Raw genomic sequence first — 16,756 nt, 5'->3', positions numbered from 1 at the left:
CTAAAAACCCCTCTGTTTCAGCCCTGAAACAGGGAACCACCCTAAAGAATGTAAAGGAATCCTCCTCTGAGCTGTTATTTCCTCTGACTGGAGTCTGTTTTGTGTTTTCAGGCCATTTTTCGAGGGGATGTCTCACTCCAGCTCGCAGACAGAAATTGGAAGCATACACAGCCAGAAGAGTGCGCAGAGAGAGCTGTCATGTCCTGTAAGTTGATCCCCAGGCGCTGGTCCCCGTCTGCTGCCTCTCAGCCCCTCTGTTTATCCGGAAAGTTCTGCCTGGCAGCTGCTGGAGAGCGTCTTTTTGTAAACACAGTTATGTAAAGGAATCGCCCCTGGGCTCTTTTTGAATGTCTGGCGGTCCTCTCTGCTTTTGTGGTCCAGGGATTCCCGAGGATGGCGATACAACGGGCGAGATATTCTGAGCATGAGCGAGATGCAGATTACTAACCGCCCCCCTCCCCTGACAGGACAGAAGGACCTCACCCTACTCACCCCTTAACCTCCCTCCAGTATTTATAGAGACAACACTGAGAAACCCACCCACCCACCACCACCACCACCACCACTCAGACACAAATATGCTCCCATACTCCGAGAAAAGAACACAAGGAGCAATTCTTGAACTCCCACTCAGAGATTTATGACCGGCTGGAAACAAAGAGGGCAGAGAGAGAGAAAGAGATGCAGAGCTGTTTATAAATATCTGAGAATCCATTTCAGTCGGTAATAAAACAGCTCGCAGCGTCTCAGCCTTCAATTCTGCTCAATAAATGTCTCCAGTGAACTTCATAAAAACGTTTGGAGGCAAAATGGAAACTCTTTGATCTAATATTAAAGAGAAATAAAGGAGATGTTAGAAGATGAACTTTTACTCAAGCAAATGGAGCACAAGCCTGTCAGTTTTATTATCAGGCAGCTGTAGAGAAATATAAAGAAGCTTTTAAGGATATTTATTGTCCTTTAGGGCTGTCGCCATAACAAAAAATTACACTTCCATTTGATTCTAGTAAAAATAAAATAGTCTAGATCAGTGTTACTCAACCAGAGAGCCAAACAGTTGAAAAAAACCTTCGCAGGAGCCACAGTCCATGTGGTGAAAGTGGCAGAAAAGTTTAAAGTGGCAATAAAAATGTTAAAGGTGGCAAAAATGGGGAGAAGTGATTAAAAAAGAAGTGGCAAAAATGGACAAAAGCAGTAAAAACTTAGCGAAAAATCAGTGAAAAGTGACTAAAACCAGCATTAACCCTTTACCTACTGAGTCTAAAAATGGCGATTTGGACATATTTTGTTATTCTGGCTGTAAAATAGTCAGGAAATGCCCTAAGTCTGAGAGCTTTGCTCCCTTTTCCCAGGAGTACTTGAACTTGACTTTTCAACATCTGGTTAATGATTATTGCACATTATATGGAATTGTCAGCAGTTTAAAAGAAGAAAAACACAAAAACAGATTTGTTTTTCATGGCTTTTATGAGTAGAAATGTTGTTATTGCTCATGAAGTTTAGATTTGGCATTTGAAATGTGAACCTATACATGTTTAGAACAATCAGCAGTCATTTTTTGAGTTTAGTACTCTGGGTGTGCAAAACACAGTGCAAAAGATAACTATATACATAGGTGACAATTAGTGCAAATAAAGGTGGAAAATGCATTCTCAACATTCTCCAGTAACATATTGTTATTGCACATGACAGACACGCACAAATGCCACTATCTAACTCTATTTTTTGAAAACAAAACACCACTCTCACTCACTCTCCTTTTACTCTCTTCCTTCACTCTCCTTTCTCACTGGTCTTCTGCCAAAGTTGCCGTTTTTGCAGTGCTGTTCGACATTAGCGTAATATATATACCACACATCATATATTGGTGGAAAGCACAGATTCTCAGCTCTCTGTCAGCGTTGGAATATTTTAGATTGAGCAAACTTTTGCGGAGTTACAGTGTTGAGAATCCATGTAGCGGTCTCGCGATACTTCTGGTGTTTTGCTATGAATGCTCAGTGTCATATGGTTGCAAGTACTGTAATGACCCATGTATGTGCGCATTCCCATGATTCTCAGCTTTCCAACACCATTGGAATTTTTTCTGATTGGTCAAACTTTGACAGAGTTATGGTAATAATACTCCAGACATATAAAACACAGCGCCGGCACTGGGTCAGTAGGTAAAGGGTTAAGGTGGCAAAAATGGGCAAGAAGCTGTAAAAAGGTGGCAAAAATTTGAAAAAAAAAAAGTCATTTGATGGCAAAAGCAACTTATATGGGCAAAAAGTGGCAGAAAAACTGTAAAAAAAAAAAAAGGGGGGGGGATAGCAACAAGCAGGACGTAAGTGGCAAGAATTAGTTAAAAGCAGCATATGTGCATAAAGGTGACAAAAAAAGGGAAAAAGTAGCAAAAAATTGCAAATAAGGGCAATGGAAATATGCGGACAAAAAATAAAGGTTGACAGTTGAGTTTGACAATTAAGCCTACTGTATAAATGTGTGAATCAAATTGATTAATATGACTCACAATGGGTAAGTCTGACGTCAAAGTTTCCTTTTTGTATGGTTCTCTTGGGGAATAATATTTCAAATTTAGACATACAAGAGCCACAAATCCTCACTAAAGAGCCACATGTGGCTCTATAGCCACACGTTGAGTATCACTGCTCTAGGTGCTGCAGAGGTTACCTCCATGACTTGTGTGTTTTAATGTCTATATTTGTGTCTTTCCCCGCAGAGTGGTGAGTTCCTGACCGTGGACAGATGTAAAATACAAGGAGCTCGATATCAGGATGACAGCAACGCAGACACCACTGTTGGGGTATGTTTGTGCTAAAACAGTCATTGTACTTTAACTTTAAACCCCCGGGGCTCTTTTCCTCCAAGTTCTCCTTCTTTAGCTCCACTCAAGTGGCCTCTCCTCCCACAGGCCTGAGATGTTTTCTAAGAAAAAGTGAAGAGGAGGAGAGGATGTAAGGTCAGACGCTAAACAGCACTGTCATCTATTATGGATCAGTCGAGCAGCCCCACGCTGACTGATGAGGACGGAAAGCTGAGTGTTTGTTGTTGTCTGCTGGGTTGGAGTAACCTTGTTCATCTGAACCTGACCCCCCCCCCCCCCCCTTCTGAGCAGATGGCTCTCTGCAGCGCTCCACCAACCTCGCTTCAGATAGAAAATCTGAATTGCAGAACAGAGTTCCCCTGCCACCTGCTATGAGACCATGACTTTTTATCTCCTCTGTCATGTTGTGCTCGCATCATTATGTCCAACCTCATCAAAGCTGACCAGCTCTCCAGCTCCATGATGCTGCAGCTCTTTAACGGTTCTTTAAACACCGGGCTGCAGAATCATCACACTGAGGTATCATTATGTTAAAATGAATCCGAGTCTGTTTGCCATGTTGGTGTGAAAGCTGTCAGTCAAACCCTGGTGCAAATCAAACATCTATACTGACACCAGTTGAAAAGGCTTGGATGCACTCAACTAGTCCCAGCAGCCCTTTAAAGACAGATTGCCTCTGATTAGTCCCCTTCAGTCCTCCACTCACATTGCTTCAAGCACAACCAGGCAGGAGCACAGATGCATTTACATCTAGCACACACCCTCCTCTTGTTCTGTGTTCAGCACATGGAAGTGTAATACCAATGCCAGCATCTCTTCTAATGATCATTTTAGCTTTTTAAATTATAGAATTAAAAACAGGTTACATAAAATAAGGTCATGACATTTCTGCATGACCATGTGCCACAAAAATTAATCCCATTAACCTTCAGAATATGGACACACCTGGTAATTATTCTATTCAGGTTTTGAAGCGTGCTGCTGTGATGGCTGCCACCTTTGCAATAAGACCGTTAGTGAAATTTCATCCCTGCTGGATATCTCACAGTCGATGTCAGTGATATCATTAGAAAGTAGAAGAGTTAAGGAACAACAGCAACTCAGCCACGAAGCAGAAGACCAGGTAAAATCACAGCGAGGTCAATGACTGCTGAGGATTGTCATGTACAAAAGCCGCCATCATTCTGCTGATTCCATAGCGGAAGAGTTCTGAACTTCCACTGGCATTGATGTAAACACACAGATACAATCCACCTGAATCCAGAGTACGGCTGGGCAATTAATCACAAATTAAATTAAATCGCAATATGTATATGTAATTTTCCAATCACAGAAGGTGCAGTATTTCTTGAACCTGAAATTTGAGTCACAACACCAGTTTAGAACTTTTTTGCAGCAGAGGCTTTACATATCATGCAGTCATTCAAACTTTGCAAAATGAGTAAAAAAAAAATCATCACAATTAGATATTTTTAAAAAACAGTTCTGCCCTAGTTTAATATAATGTTGTGTCAGTTATAGTATGGAAGAATTGTGGCTTGTTTTTGTTGTAAAATGCATGAGATGAGGAACTTCAGAAATAATCACATATGAAGTCACAATATTGGGTAAAAAATGGGGCTGAACGATTTTGGAAAATACTCTAATTGCGATTTTTTTCTTTAATGTGGCGATTGTAATTTGATCTGCGATTATTACTCAACTTTCTTTTATTCCTAAACAAAGGCTGAACAATTCTTTAAAAGTGTCTAATTCTGATTATTTTGACTCCTATTGCAAATTGGATATGAGTTATTGCATTTACGGGATTTTGTCATCTTTATATTTAATAAGAAAAAAGTTCAAAAATGAAGAAGGTAGGATTTTTTGTAGATTTTTCTAAAAAAAAAAAAAAAAAAAAAGGCAACTGAATGATTGCATGATATGTCATGCATAACGCCTCTGATGCTGCAAAAAAGTTTTAAACTGCTATTTTGACTCAAATTTCATGTCAAAGAAATATTTAACCTTTTGCGATATGAAAATTGCAGCAGGCCATATTGGGATTTAATGTAATTTTCGGTTAATTGCCCAGCCCTAGTAAAAAAATTTAAATTGTATCATTTTCCTAAATCGTTCAGCCCTACTGTGGACACAGGCCTTTAAAATGATACTATAGTTATAATATGGGAGAATTATTCTTGTTTTTATTTTTTATTTTTTGTGAAATGCATGAGATGAGGAGAAATAAGAAATAATCACATATTAAATTTCAATTGCAATACTGGGGGGGAAAATAGCAATTAGATTATTTTCCCAAATCATTCAGCCCTAATCCAGAGACAGAATCTGGTTCACTGTTTTGGGACATGACAGAGCCTGTACCATGATAAACATCAGTGTTGTCCTTTCTGCGCCCCCCCCTTCTTCCATTCAGGACCCGGAGACGGATGACAGCGGTCCAGGGCCGGGGGAGGTGTGCAGCTGGGATGTTAACACAGAGCGGATAACCAGCACTGTTGGCAAGCTCTGCAAGACCGAATCTCAGAACCACATGTCTCCCAGGTACACAGCTGATCAGATGCACACACACGCACACAGGCCTGGTCTGTCGGCCTGTTTGAACACACACTGCAGGAGGAAGAATCTGACAGAGATAAATACTCAGACACATTTAGACCGTGATCTCAAACCTCTTTTCAGTGTGCTTTTTTAAATCTTGATGTCATTGTATATGAAGGGAACCTTGGATTTTACAGCCTATCTTTTCCTTTAGATTTTTAATAGAAGACTGTATTTATCCTACTTTGTTAAATCCTGGGCTGCGTCTCTGTGTTTTTTTTGCAGTAAAGTGGAGAACAGGCTGCCGAGGCGTCCTCGCAGCACCTCTATGAAAGACAGACAGAACTCAAAGGCGCAGAGCGATCGCACCAGCAGCATGGAGAGCGAGTGCTCCCCAGACTCCCGGCTCATAGCTCAGGTAAACACCTCAGAGACATCTTCTTTATGTACGCTTTTGATTCAGAGGGAAATGTGCCCGCTGGTGTCAATCTCACTCTCTCTGCTCCTCATTTATCTGGAAGGTTCCCAGGAAGTCTGTGTACGACCAGCTAAATCAGATCCTCATCTCTGACGAACGCCTCCCAGAGAGCATCATCCTCATCAACACCATGGAGTGGCAGGGACAGGTGTGTGGTTTCCTCTTCAGTCATGCTCTCCCTTACCTTCACCACCTTATTTACCAGGAGAAAAACAACAGGAATGCAGAATAAGGGCTACTCATAGATGGAAAACATACTCTATGCTGGACAGTCAAGAACCAACAGCACAAACAGCCTGTAGATTAGTTTGGTGATTGGTTGTAGCAAACACTGAAGTCCTGAGCTTTGTGCAGACGCCTGCACACGAAGCCTGAGCACCTCCTCAAAAAACATCTAAACGATGCTGAGTTCTGTGAGCTCTGTGATTGGTCTACAGCAGGGGTGTCAAACTCAAGGCCTGGGGGCCAAATCCGGCCCATGGTGCAGTTATACCAGATCATATCATGTTTTTATTATAACTGGCCCACTGGTTTGAGGTCTGCAGATTTCCTTCAATTTAAAAAAGTAAATGTAACCATGATGATCTAAAATATCATTGTCAAGTCTTAAGAATTAGAAAAAGTTAAAATTTGGTAAATAGTCAGGAATGTGGGACAATACATTTTTGTTCTTATTTCAAGTTATGGTTTTGACTTTTTATTTCATATGTTGACGTATGAAATAAAATTTTAAGTTATCTTTACACCTTTTAAATTAATGATTATAATTTCCTTCTTACGTTTTGACCTTTTTAGCTCCTTACTTTGACTTTTATCTATAATTTGACTTTTTAGATCCTCAATTTTAAATTTTAAGTAATATTTGGACCTTTAAAAATCACAATTTAATTTTTTTCCTCATGCTTTGATTTTTTTAACTGCTGATTTTGAATTTGTTTAATATTTTGACTGTCAAGAATCATGATTTCAACTTTCTGTCTCATTTATTTGCCTTTTAAAAACATTTTTTTGACTTTAAATGCCATGTTTTGAACATTTACAGCTAATAAGTTTGAATTTTTATCTTAGATTCTGAGCCTTTTGAACTTTTTAATTTGACCCTTTTCAATCTCAAAATCATTTATCATCAGTTTCTCAGGGCCCCCCCCCCCCCCCCATAATTTATTGCTGGTGGAAATGAGGTTTACCGTTTTATGGTTAATGTGGACCCTGTTCGGCCCTAAGGTTGGACCCAAATTCAGAATCCGGGCCCTGCTGTGATTCAGTTTGACATCCCTGGTCTACAGGCATCAGGTGACTACTAGTCTCTGAGCAATATCTACAAGCATGTTCTGTGCTCTGCTGTGAGGTGAATTGCTGCAGACAATGAACCAACTCATGAAATCTACTAGCTGAAATCCAAAAACAACAGAAGTGAAACTCTACATCCATGTCTCACTTCAGTTCCCATGTTTTCATGTCCATAAACAAGCAGAGAGCATGGCAGGGCTGAACTAGTGTTATACAGATGAGGATAAAATTATTAGCTCCTCTGAATTAAAAGAACAAATACTTGAAGCCTTTCATCCTAGTTTTATTTTGGATGCTAACATTATTTTACGTTGAACACAGAAACAAAATTATTACACAAAAAAACAAGAAAGTACCAGGGTTTAAATGCCCCTTTTTTTGGCGTGATGCTTTCTACTTTAAATCTTACAAGCTTAGATTTTACAAGCTTTAAGCATTACAAAGTTAGGCCATCATCAGAAAATCTTAAGAGGATCATCATTCACACCCTGGTATTTTTTGTAAACATGGCTGTAAACATGTTTATTTCTGCTGTAAATTTGGACGTTTTAATTTGGGGCTCCACTGAGACACTAGAGCAGGGGTACTCAACGTTGGGGTCGGACCCCATAGGGTGTCACTGAGATGGGGTCTCCAGATGTCTTAAAAACTAATATTTTTTAAATTACACTGTTGCCACTTTACACCAATTTTGCCAAATTTTAACACATTTTTGCCACTTACAACCCATTTTTTCTCAATTTTTAAACCCTTTCCACCACTTTTTTTCTGCCTGTTTTTGCCACTTCTGGACCAAATCTTGACACTCTCCACCTATTATTGCCTCTTTTGACCAATTATTGCCACTATTAACCCCCCTTTACCACTTTTCACACAACATTTCACAAAATTTGATATGCCCATTTTGGCCTGTTTTGCCCATTTCTTCCAATTTCTCCCTCAGCTAACCCTTTTTTGCCCATTTATATCATTTTTAATCCCATTTCACCAAATATCCACCTATTTTTGATGCTTTAACCATTTCAGCCACTTTTTAATCCCTTTTTACTGCTTAATATGCCCGTTTTTACCAATTTTGCTTAAACAATTTCTGCTACTTTTAAAAGCCAATTTCACCACTTTTTTCACTATTTTTTTCCATTATTAACCCATTTTAGCTATTTTTATGTATTTTAATTATGTTTTTATCAAAAGGATTTACATTTTTATAAGGGCTACTTACTACAAAAATTAATTTAAAAGATATTTGTCTCTTTGATAAGCATATACCACAGCTTAACTTAACAATGGACCATGATTTTGCAGGCCCCCAATTCGACTGGGCGCCAGAAAGCTCACCCATTTTTCCCCCCTAATGGACGGCCTTGTCTGTACACGACTATTCGTGAATGTGCATGGCTGTGTTCAACCACCTTCAGGGACAGTGGGGGTCCCTGGTCTCTGGCACCTTTATTTTGGGGGTCACGGGCTGAAAAGGTTGAGAGCCCCTGCACTAGAGGAACTGCAGCCTTTAACTTTTTGAACCAAACACCGGGTGTGTTTTCCTGCTTCCCTCAGCCTGCCTCTCGCCGATCCATGAACTCATCATGTCCTTCTCATGTGTGTGTTTCTGTGCAGTATGTTGCCGAGTTGCTCCATGAACAGGCCCAGCCCATCGTGTCCACCTGCTCTGCTGCTGATGTTCAGGCTGCCTTCAACACCATCGTCACTCGCATCCAGAGATTGTGAGTCGCATACAAATACTCACATGCACACACTGGCTGAATGGATGATGTTTAATTTTGTTCCTATCTTGGAGTTGCCGTCTTCAAACTTTGAGCCTGTCATGATAGCAAAATTTCAGACTTTCTAGTAGAAAAATCACATCAACGTCTGTTTGATAAACACGTCTAAATTATCCAAATTTTGGATTTTATCCAAAGGGGGCAGCCTTCAGGATCTTCAATGCTAAATTTAACAGCAAAGTCCCGTGTTCAGTCCTGACTAAGTGCAGGTGTTTTCTTGTAGTTTTGATGGATCAAGTTTGAGCTTTTTTTTTTGTTTTATTTTTTTTTTTTAGATAAAGTGACATATTTTCTGACATGATATTGAAAAAGACAACATTATTCTTAGATATATTCGAAGTAGATCTTGATTAAAGAGGACATATTATGCAAAAATCATTTTTCAGGCTTCTTTAACAAAAATATGTGCCTCTGGCCTGTCTACAATCTCCTGAAGTACCAGAAAAATCCATTCCCTCCCCCCTCTCTATCTCCACCTTTCAGAAAATGTGTGCTGAAACAAGCCGTTCTCAGATTTTACCCTCATGGTGTCATGCCAGGAGTTAGCTCGCCCCCAGGTTCGGTCGGCCCTCCCCGCTTGGAAGGAGGGCCAACTGAACCAGCTGAGAGGGAGATCAGGAGAGCCACACCCATTTCCTGAGAGGGGCGGAGTCAGACAGCTCAGTAATCACGTATCAGAGCTGAAACAGAGGGGTTTTTAGACATGCATTAATACAATACTGGAGTGTTTTTTTCAGAAACAGACTTCACAGGCATGTTATAGGGACCTCTGAGATCGATATAAACTTTTCGTAAAAGGGTTAAATATGTCCCCTTTAAATAAAAAATCAACTTCAGGCCCAATGCTGAGTAAAATGATTGTTAACAGTAAGAAACACCAACAATAATATGCTGACTGACCATTAGAAAGAAAGAAATATTGAATCTAAATGTGGAATTATCATTTATTTATTTATTAAAATACTTACTACAAATCAAATCAAACAATATTGGTACCTGTCAATAACGCAGGATCAAAAATAAAAGTACTAGACACCTAATATTTGGTAAATTATTTTTTTAATTGATCAAAAGTTGCAGACAAACTCCTGCATGATTGTACAAATTTGTCCGCAATATTTAGAACGGGCAAAAACTGGCTGTAAACCAGAGCAAAGTTCTACCACATGCAGCACAAACGTGGGCGCTAACCTGCAATGAGTTCAGAAATATTTCTGTAAATCATTAAAATCCTAAATATTATATGTTTTAATACATGTGATAGTGGAAAGGATCAAACATTTCCCCAGCCCTAACTCACTATCTGCTAGCGCGCCTGTCTGCTCATGAAGAAGCCAAATTCCTCCTTCTCTCGTCTTTCTTGGATCCATTTGCTTGCCCGCCGTCTCCTCAGGATGTCATGTCAGCAGGAGACGAAGCCATCTCTGTCTGCTTCTGTTAAACCCGTTTTCTCTCTAATCCAGCTGAACTGTAACTCGTCCTCTGAACACACCTGCTCCCTCACTCACCCCGTGCTCTGCAGCTGATCCTGTGTCATGCAGAGCCATGCAGTATTCTGATGTTCAAACAGTTGCTCTGTCATACCACTGCTCTCTCTGCTGCAGGGCTTCCCTTAGACGTGTTCACTCAGAGCTACAACACATTTCAGTACCCGCTCTGTTAAGATCTCAGTTTGCTCCTGGGAGAGTTTGGGAACCTTGTAATGTTTCAGTAACTCATCCATAATGTGATGCATAACAGATGCATAATGTGCAGGAAGAAAAACTCCTGAGCAGTCTTCCCAGGATTTTTTAACTCTCTAGTCTCACGTGTCTGATTGATCTTGCAACAGTGTCTCTTTTCTCTAAAATTAGGTCATCTGTTTGACTTTGTAAGATTGGAATCTTCAAGCTGTTGCAATATTCACTTACCTTGTGAAAGACCTGTTGATACTTGCACATGTCAGGTATTACAAATTAAACACATGACACAATCCAGCCCACATTAAAAGCAAAACCGGTTTTAAACCAGGAAGATTCTCACTAGGATATGAATCTTTCCTCCACACAGCTGGGACTCACATCTGTCATGATTTGGGACTTTCTCCTAAAGCAGCCAGTAGGCTTTGGCGCCAAGCGTGCAGAGAAAAATTAGATTGCGGAAGATGAAACGTTTTGAGCACAATCAGAGAAATTTGAAGTTCAAGGAGGCAGTTTTGAGCACAAAAGGCAGGTTTTAATAGAAAGGTTAGGGAAAAATCTTGAGTTTTGTAACAATAATGACTCCATATGCGTCATATTTGTTCCAAAAGTAAAGCATAGAGTAGGCATGAAATTTACAGAGGTGTAAAGTTGTTCATGTTTTTATCGTTTGGCGTCCCCCTGCTGAAAGGTTTAGCACTCTTAGATCGACTTTAAACTGACTATTCTGAGGCGGAAAAGTTCCACATTGTTGATTTAATATCTCCTTCCTGTCTAATTTAACCCTTTCAGCTGCAACTGCAACGCACAGACACCGCCAACAATGAAGGTGGCAGTTGCAGGTGACCAGAGCTATCTCAGCACCATCCTGAGGTTCTTCGTGGAGCAGCTCGCCAACAAGACGCCCGACTGGCTCAGCTACATCCGCTTCCTGGTGATACCAATAGGTGAATAAATAAACAACAGGATGAGCAGAAAACCAAACTAAGATGTCACACACGCTCAAAGTTCTTTTATTCCTCTGCAGGTTCTCATCCTCTGGCGAAGTACGTGGCCTCGTTTGACAGCAGGTTCAACAACATCTTCATGGACACGGCGTGGAGGGAGCTGTTCTGCAGGACGGAGCGGCCCGCCTCAGGTACCATCCACAGCTCTGCAGTGTGGCCATAGAGAAAGCGTGCGTGTCTAATGCTCAGTCAGCCTGAAAGGGAAAGGAACGGGGCCAGTGTACGGGTCAGAGGCTGATTGATGAGAAGAGAGAATTCCTTCACTTGTAAAAGACGGCAGCAGCCTGCAGAAAGCTCCACATCATTACACTGATGCTCCATGTCGACCTCTCTGCTGCTCCAGAAAACCACACAGCTGTCAGATATTCACCCAGAGGTTTTAAGGAAAGGTTCTTAGTCTTGTCAGTCAATCTTAGATTGGGTCACAATTACACAGACCTCTAAATTAGTTTATAAGATGTAAGATGGTGATAATATCCATCCATCCCTCCATCTATTATCGGAAACTCTTATCCCATTCAGGGTTGCTGGAGCTGGAGCAACTCCTCTCTGTCACTGTAGTTAACTGTGATTAATCATAGGGTTTCTGTAGTTAATCACACCCTTTATATAGCATTTTAGAATTCCACTACTTGCATTTAAAACTGTTCTTGTGTCATTTTGGACTCTTTTGCCGTGTTAAACCACAGGAATTTGCCTTCCTGCTTGGACACAGACCTGCTTTAGGTAGACTGATGATTATAACACGAGCATAACATGGATAAAGGAACTTGTTGTGGACTGAATATTCAATAAAGGCGGAGTAATAAGGAAAATGTTTGATAAGACGATGATCAGATGTCTTGTCCACTGAGCTATCTGTGAGATTTAAAGTGATAGAAGACATTAAGGAGCAGAGGAGGACTTATTTACATCACCATAGCTGCAGGTAGACCTGACAGTGTCTTAGTTGGCTTTTACACTAGGGTCCCACATCCGAGTGCACTTAAGCCTGAAGTTCGATTCAAGTGGACTCTGGCACGGTTCTGACGAGATGTGAATGCAGCCGCGCCAGGATACGGGACAGAGCGTTGAATCAGCTTTGTGAAGTTATCATAAAAACTAAACTTTTTTCCTCTGTGCAGCAGTTTTTTCACATTTTTCCTCAATAAAGGGCAGAAATCATCAGAGTCCAGTGAATAAACAGTCTGTTGTGACTCACCTTACAGATGAACACAAGTTGGAGTCAGTGAGAGGAGGTGCAAAGGCAATAAAAGTCTCCTGTCACCTCAAAAACCGCTGTATTTGTGCAGCGCAAGCCCATTTAATCCTCTGAGCTGTAGTAGATGTGCAGATATGAAGAACGAAGTTTATGGCATCTTAAAAAGTGATTTTAAATCATCCATGGCTGCAGGATGGACTTTTTTGCCGGGTTAAAACAAAGACAGTCTTCGCTGAGGTCATGACTCCAGTGGTTGCCATGGTAGCTTCTTCTTCCTTCCCCTCCTTGGCGTTGTAACCAGCTACATGCATACCGCCCCCTGCTGTTTCAGACTGAGTACAAAGGCGGGGGGGCAAACAACTGGGCCTAATGTGAAAGCAGCCTTCACCAGAGTGTGTTGAAGGGGACGTTAAAGCCTACAATTAATCATGAATAAAAAGAAATGTTGTGAATCATAGTTTAGCCAATAAAAACTCCTTATATTTTAGTCTCTGCTTTTAGCCCAAACATTTATTCTCTGTCTAATTTTCTTGCCAAATATTAAAATAAATTTAAATGTCAAACACTCTAATTAACCCACTGTCAGTACTTTCACTTATTTGAAATGGACTAAAAATGACGACATAGTTTGAAAGCTCTCCCCTCATCCCTGCTTATGTTTTACAGTTTAAACACACAGGGGAGAAATATGGATTTTTAACTTCCAACAGTCCAGCGCTCACATTTTACTCTGTGATAAAAACTGATTTTACTTTTTCTTTGAGTTTCTTTTTTTGTCATTTAAGATCTAAAGTTCATTTTTTGTTACTTATTTCTGAAAGTGAAACCCATTTATTATGTAGACTCATTACTCATAGAGTTAAATATTTCAAGCCTTTATTTCTTGAAATTTTGATGATTATGGCTTACGGACAATGAAAACCCAAAATTCATTGTCTCAAAAAATATTGAACTTTTTCATGATATTCAAATTTTTTGAGATGTAAATGTATTTTGAACTAGTCCAAGTCTTTTTCCTAATACAAAGCATAGTTAATAACATTTTTAGTCAAAATTAACAATGGATCCAAGATAGATGGTTATCAAAAACTTTTGTTTTTCCCAGAAATATGACCTGATTTCCCTGTCAAAAACTTAAAAAAACTGGACTAATAAAATATGATGATTACAACTAAACGCTCCATCCTGCATCGACTTTCCTCTCCTGAAAACTGGAAGAAGAAGAAGGGAAAATTCTGGAGTCTCATGTTGGAGCTTCTATTTTTATCCTTTCCTTCAACTCTCACTCGCTCTGCCCTAACATGTCTGATAATCGTCACCCCTCCCCTCCTTTAATTCACTACCTTCTCACCCAAAGGTGTAAAAGTTTGGGTCCCACGCTTACTGAATCATCTTTAAACTGGTTTGGCTTCTAACACAGGGGGATGTGGGTCAAAATGAACCCCCATGAAGAATATTCACAAAACACACAGCCAAATACGTATGCCAGGCTGCCTGCAGCCCACAGGCCGTCTGTTTGACACATAATTCATCTTGTGTGTCGTATGGCTGACTTCACACATGTTTTAATGACCTTTCACAATCTGCAGCACTCGGTGGGATGAAAATGATTAATGCACAGTCTTCCGCTAATCTTCTGCATGAGAAAATGAGCTTCAGTTGTCTGCAGCTTGTTAGTCCGACATGACACATGTTGTTAACCATCCGTCTCTCTGCAGATAACATCGACGTAGCAGGACGAGTGGTTCAGTATCTGGCTGGTGCCAACGTGTCCCACCAGTTCCCCATCTCAGAAGCCATGCTCACCTACAAACAGAAGAGGTAATGTTACAGCAGTGAATTTCACTCCTGCATCATCATGCTGCATATGTTTGTGTGTATGCAAGTTTGTTTCTGTGCTTTTTTTAAGCATGTCTGTGTTGGGTTGATTGCACCCTCGGGGTACAGAAATTAATGTTTGCTTGCTCATTAAAAATTAGTTCTAGACCACCTGTAACGATGGCAGATTAATCCGCATGCAGATGATGTTTTAGTGCATATGCATGCACACAGACACAAATATAAACACTAAAAGACGCAGTGATGTGTGTGGTTTAGTTTCCACTGCAGAGTCACATCAGGAGGGTGTACCACGAAGTGAGAGTTGAGGGTAATCCTGGTCTGGTGAGCCTAAAGTCAGAGATTGACTGAAGATGGCTCTCAGCTAAATCAGCTGGGTAACAAACCCTTAAACTCATCACCTTGTCAGGGCCAGGTTATGTTCAGAGTCAGGGCTTAAAAGTGCTGCCATTTTTATTTATTATTGCTTAAGGATGTTCCCCACAGACACCGTAGATCTTCAGCCCTTCAGTTTTGTTTATGGACTACTAAAAAGCTTCTACACTGCACACTTACTCATTTTCTTCACATTCACACACTTATGGCATAGGAAAAGCAATCAGTATTAATGCAGTACACATCCTTGAAAAAACAAACCTTGAAAGAAAGTTTTCTTTCACCCAGGGCGCAGAGAACGCTGGACTCCATTATCGTTGTGTTGGAAATGAGTGCAGCCTACATAAAAGGCAGTAGATGTGGACTTGGGCTGGACAATTAATCACAAATTAGATTAAATTACAATATGGCCCACTGCAATTTTCAAATCACAGAAGGTGTAATATTTCTTTAACCTGAAATTTGAGTAAAAACAAAATAATGTTAGCTTGTTGAATAAGTGAGTGACAAGTGTGTATGAGTTATCATAATATCAATAACTTTTCTAGGCTGAGGCTTACCTGTGGCTCCTCTGGGATAAAACAACTGCAAGCCTGTAGCTACCGCTTCTTTCTCCTAAATGATGCTGATCGATCTGGTCGTTCTCTGACAGGAAACAGCCTATCAGCTTGAAGCTTTGTAGGGTGGATCTGCCTGTTGGCAGGCATAACAACTAAACAATCAGCTTTTAAAGGTTACACAGGGTCGATCCTTGTGATCCTGACCCCCCTCTATACTTCCTCAGTCTGGTAGCTTTAAGAGGAGCTCTCTTCGTGGTCCACCCCTCTGTTATTCTGACAATAACACTCCATAAGATGCAGCTTTCATTGAGTGTTGACATCACTGTTTAATCATTATTTATAATTAAAGTTCATATTTTCAATGATTCTCACAAACACTCTCACTGCACAGGCTCTTTGTTGCATTTCTGTGTGCATCTATTTGTTTTCTTTAAAGTTTGACCTAACCCCGCCCCTCTGTGTCAGAGAGGCCTCCTATTGGTCAGAAGGTGCTGATGACATCACAGTTTTAACACTGTCGCATTCCTTCTTCCCCCCTTTTTCCCCCTTTTTGATTTGCATTCAAGGAAAAGGAGTTTGTATTTTGATTTTTACATCAGGTATCTAATTCAACTCTTGGTTTGTTTTGCCCTCCTTCCTTTCTTTCGCTCCTCGCTGTGTCTCAACATTTCCCTTCTTCACGTTCGATTTCACCGTGACTTCACTCTCTGTCTGTCCTAACTGTCTCTGGTTTGGTGTGGTTTTTGGTTTCTGCTTTGTCCTCTTTGTTGTTGCTGTGAACAATTTGCCTAACAACCGTAAAAATAGTCCCAGATATTCACAAAGTCAAAGTTTTCTGGATCTTCCATGCAGAAATATCAGTGTCAGAAGCACAGGGTTTATTAAGAGCAACCTATGAGCCAAACATTTCTTTCAGGTTATATTTGGTGTCGCGTCCTTGGTTGATTTTAAATCCATGGTAGTTCTTATTTTGTAGCTTCTTCTTATTTTGTAGCTCTGAAAAGGCACATGGAGGTTGGTTTAACTCTCAACTGAATGTCTTCTATCATTTGTGGTTAAATCGGGGGGTTTTCCTCTTTTATGTCTGTTTTATAAACCAACAGACCGCCACAATAAGAGCAAGAAATCAGTTCTGGTACAGGAGAGGATTTAAGTCCCTTACAACAAAAAACAGG

General features: G+C 40.4%; 1 protein-coding gene across 1 annotated transcript in view; it reads left to right on the top strand.

Moving 5' to 3' along the window:
* zmp:0000000755 (phosphofurin acidic cluster sorting protein 2) overlaps positions 1–16,756 on the top strand; it is a 122,288-nt gene that overhangs the window by 93,545 nt on the left and 11,987 nt on the right. Inside the window, exons 10-18 of the mRNA XM_041788829.1 lie at positions 112–205; positions 2,723–2,806; positions 5,244–5,371; positions 5,654–5,786; positions 5,890–5,994; positions 8,754–8,860; positions 11,392–11,546; positions 11,627–11,737; positions 14,526–14,628. Of these exons, the coding sequence (XP_041644763.1) occupies positions 112–205; positions 2,723–2,806; positions 5,244–5,371; positions 5,654–5,786; positions 5,890–5,994; positions 8,754–8,860; positions 11,392–11,546; positions 11,627–11,737; positions 14,526–14,628 (1,020 nt within the window). The remainder of the gene's footprint in view (positions 1–111; positions 206–2,722; positions 2,807–5,243; positions 5,372–5,653; positions 5,787–5,889; positions 5,995–8,753; positions 8,861–11,391; positions 11,547–11,626; positions 11,738–14,525; positions 14,629–16,756) is intronic.

The sequence above is a fragment of the Cheilinus undulatus genome, linkage group 6 (assembly GCF_018320785.1).
Source record: "Cheilinus undulatus linkage group 6, ASM1832078v1, whole genome shotgun sequence".
Lineage (NCBI taxonomy): Eukaryota > Metazoa > Chordata > Actinopteri > Labriformes > Labridae > Cheilinus > Cheilinus undulatus.
The sequence above is the reverse complement of the archived record's forward strand: the minus strand, read 5'-3'. Positions and strand labels throughout refer to the sequence as shown.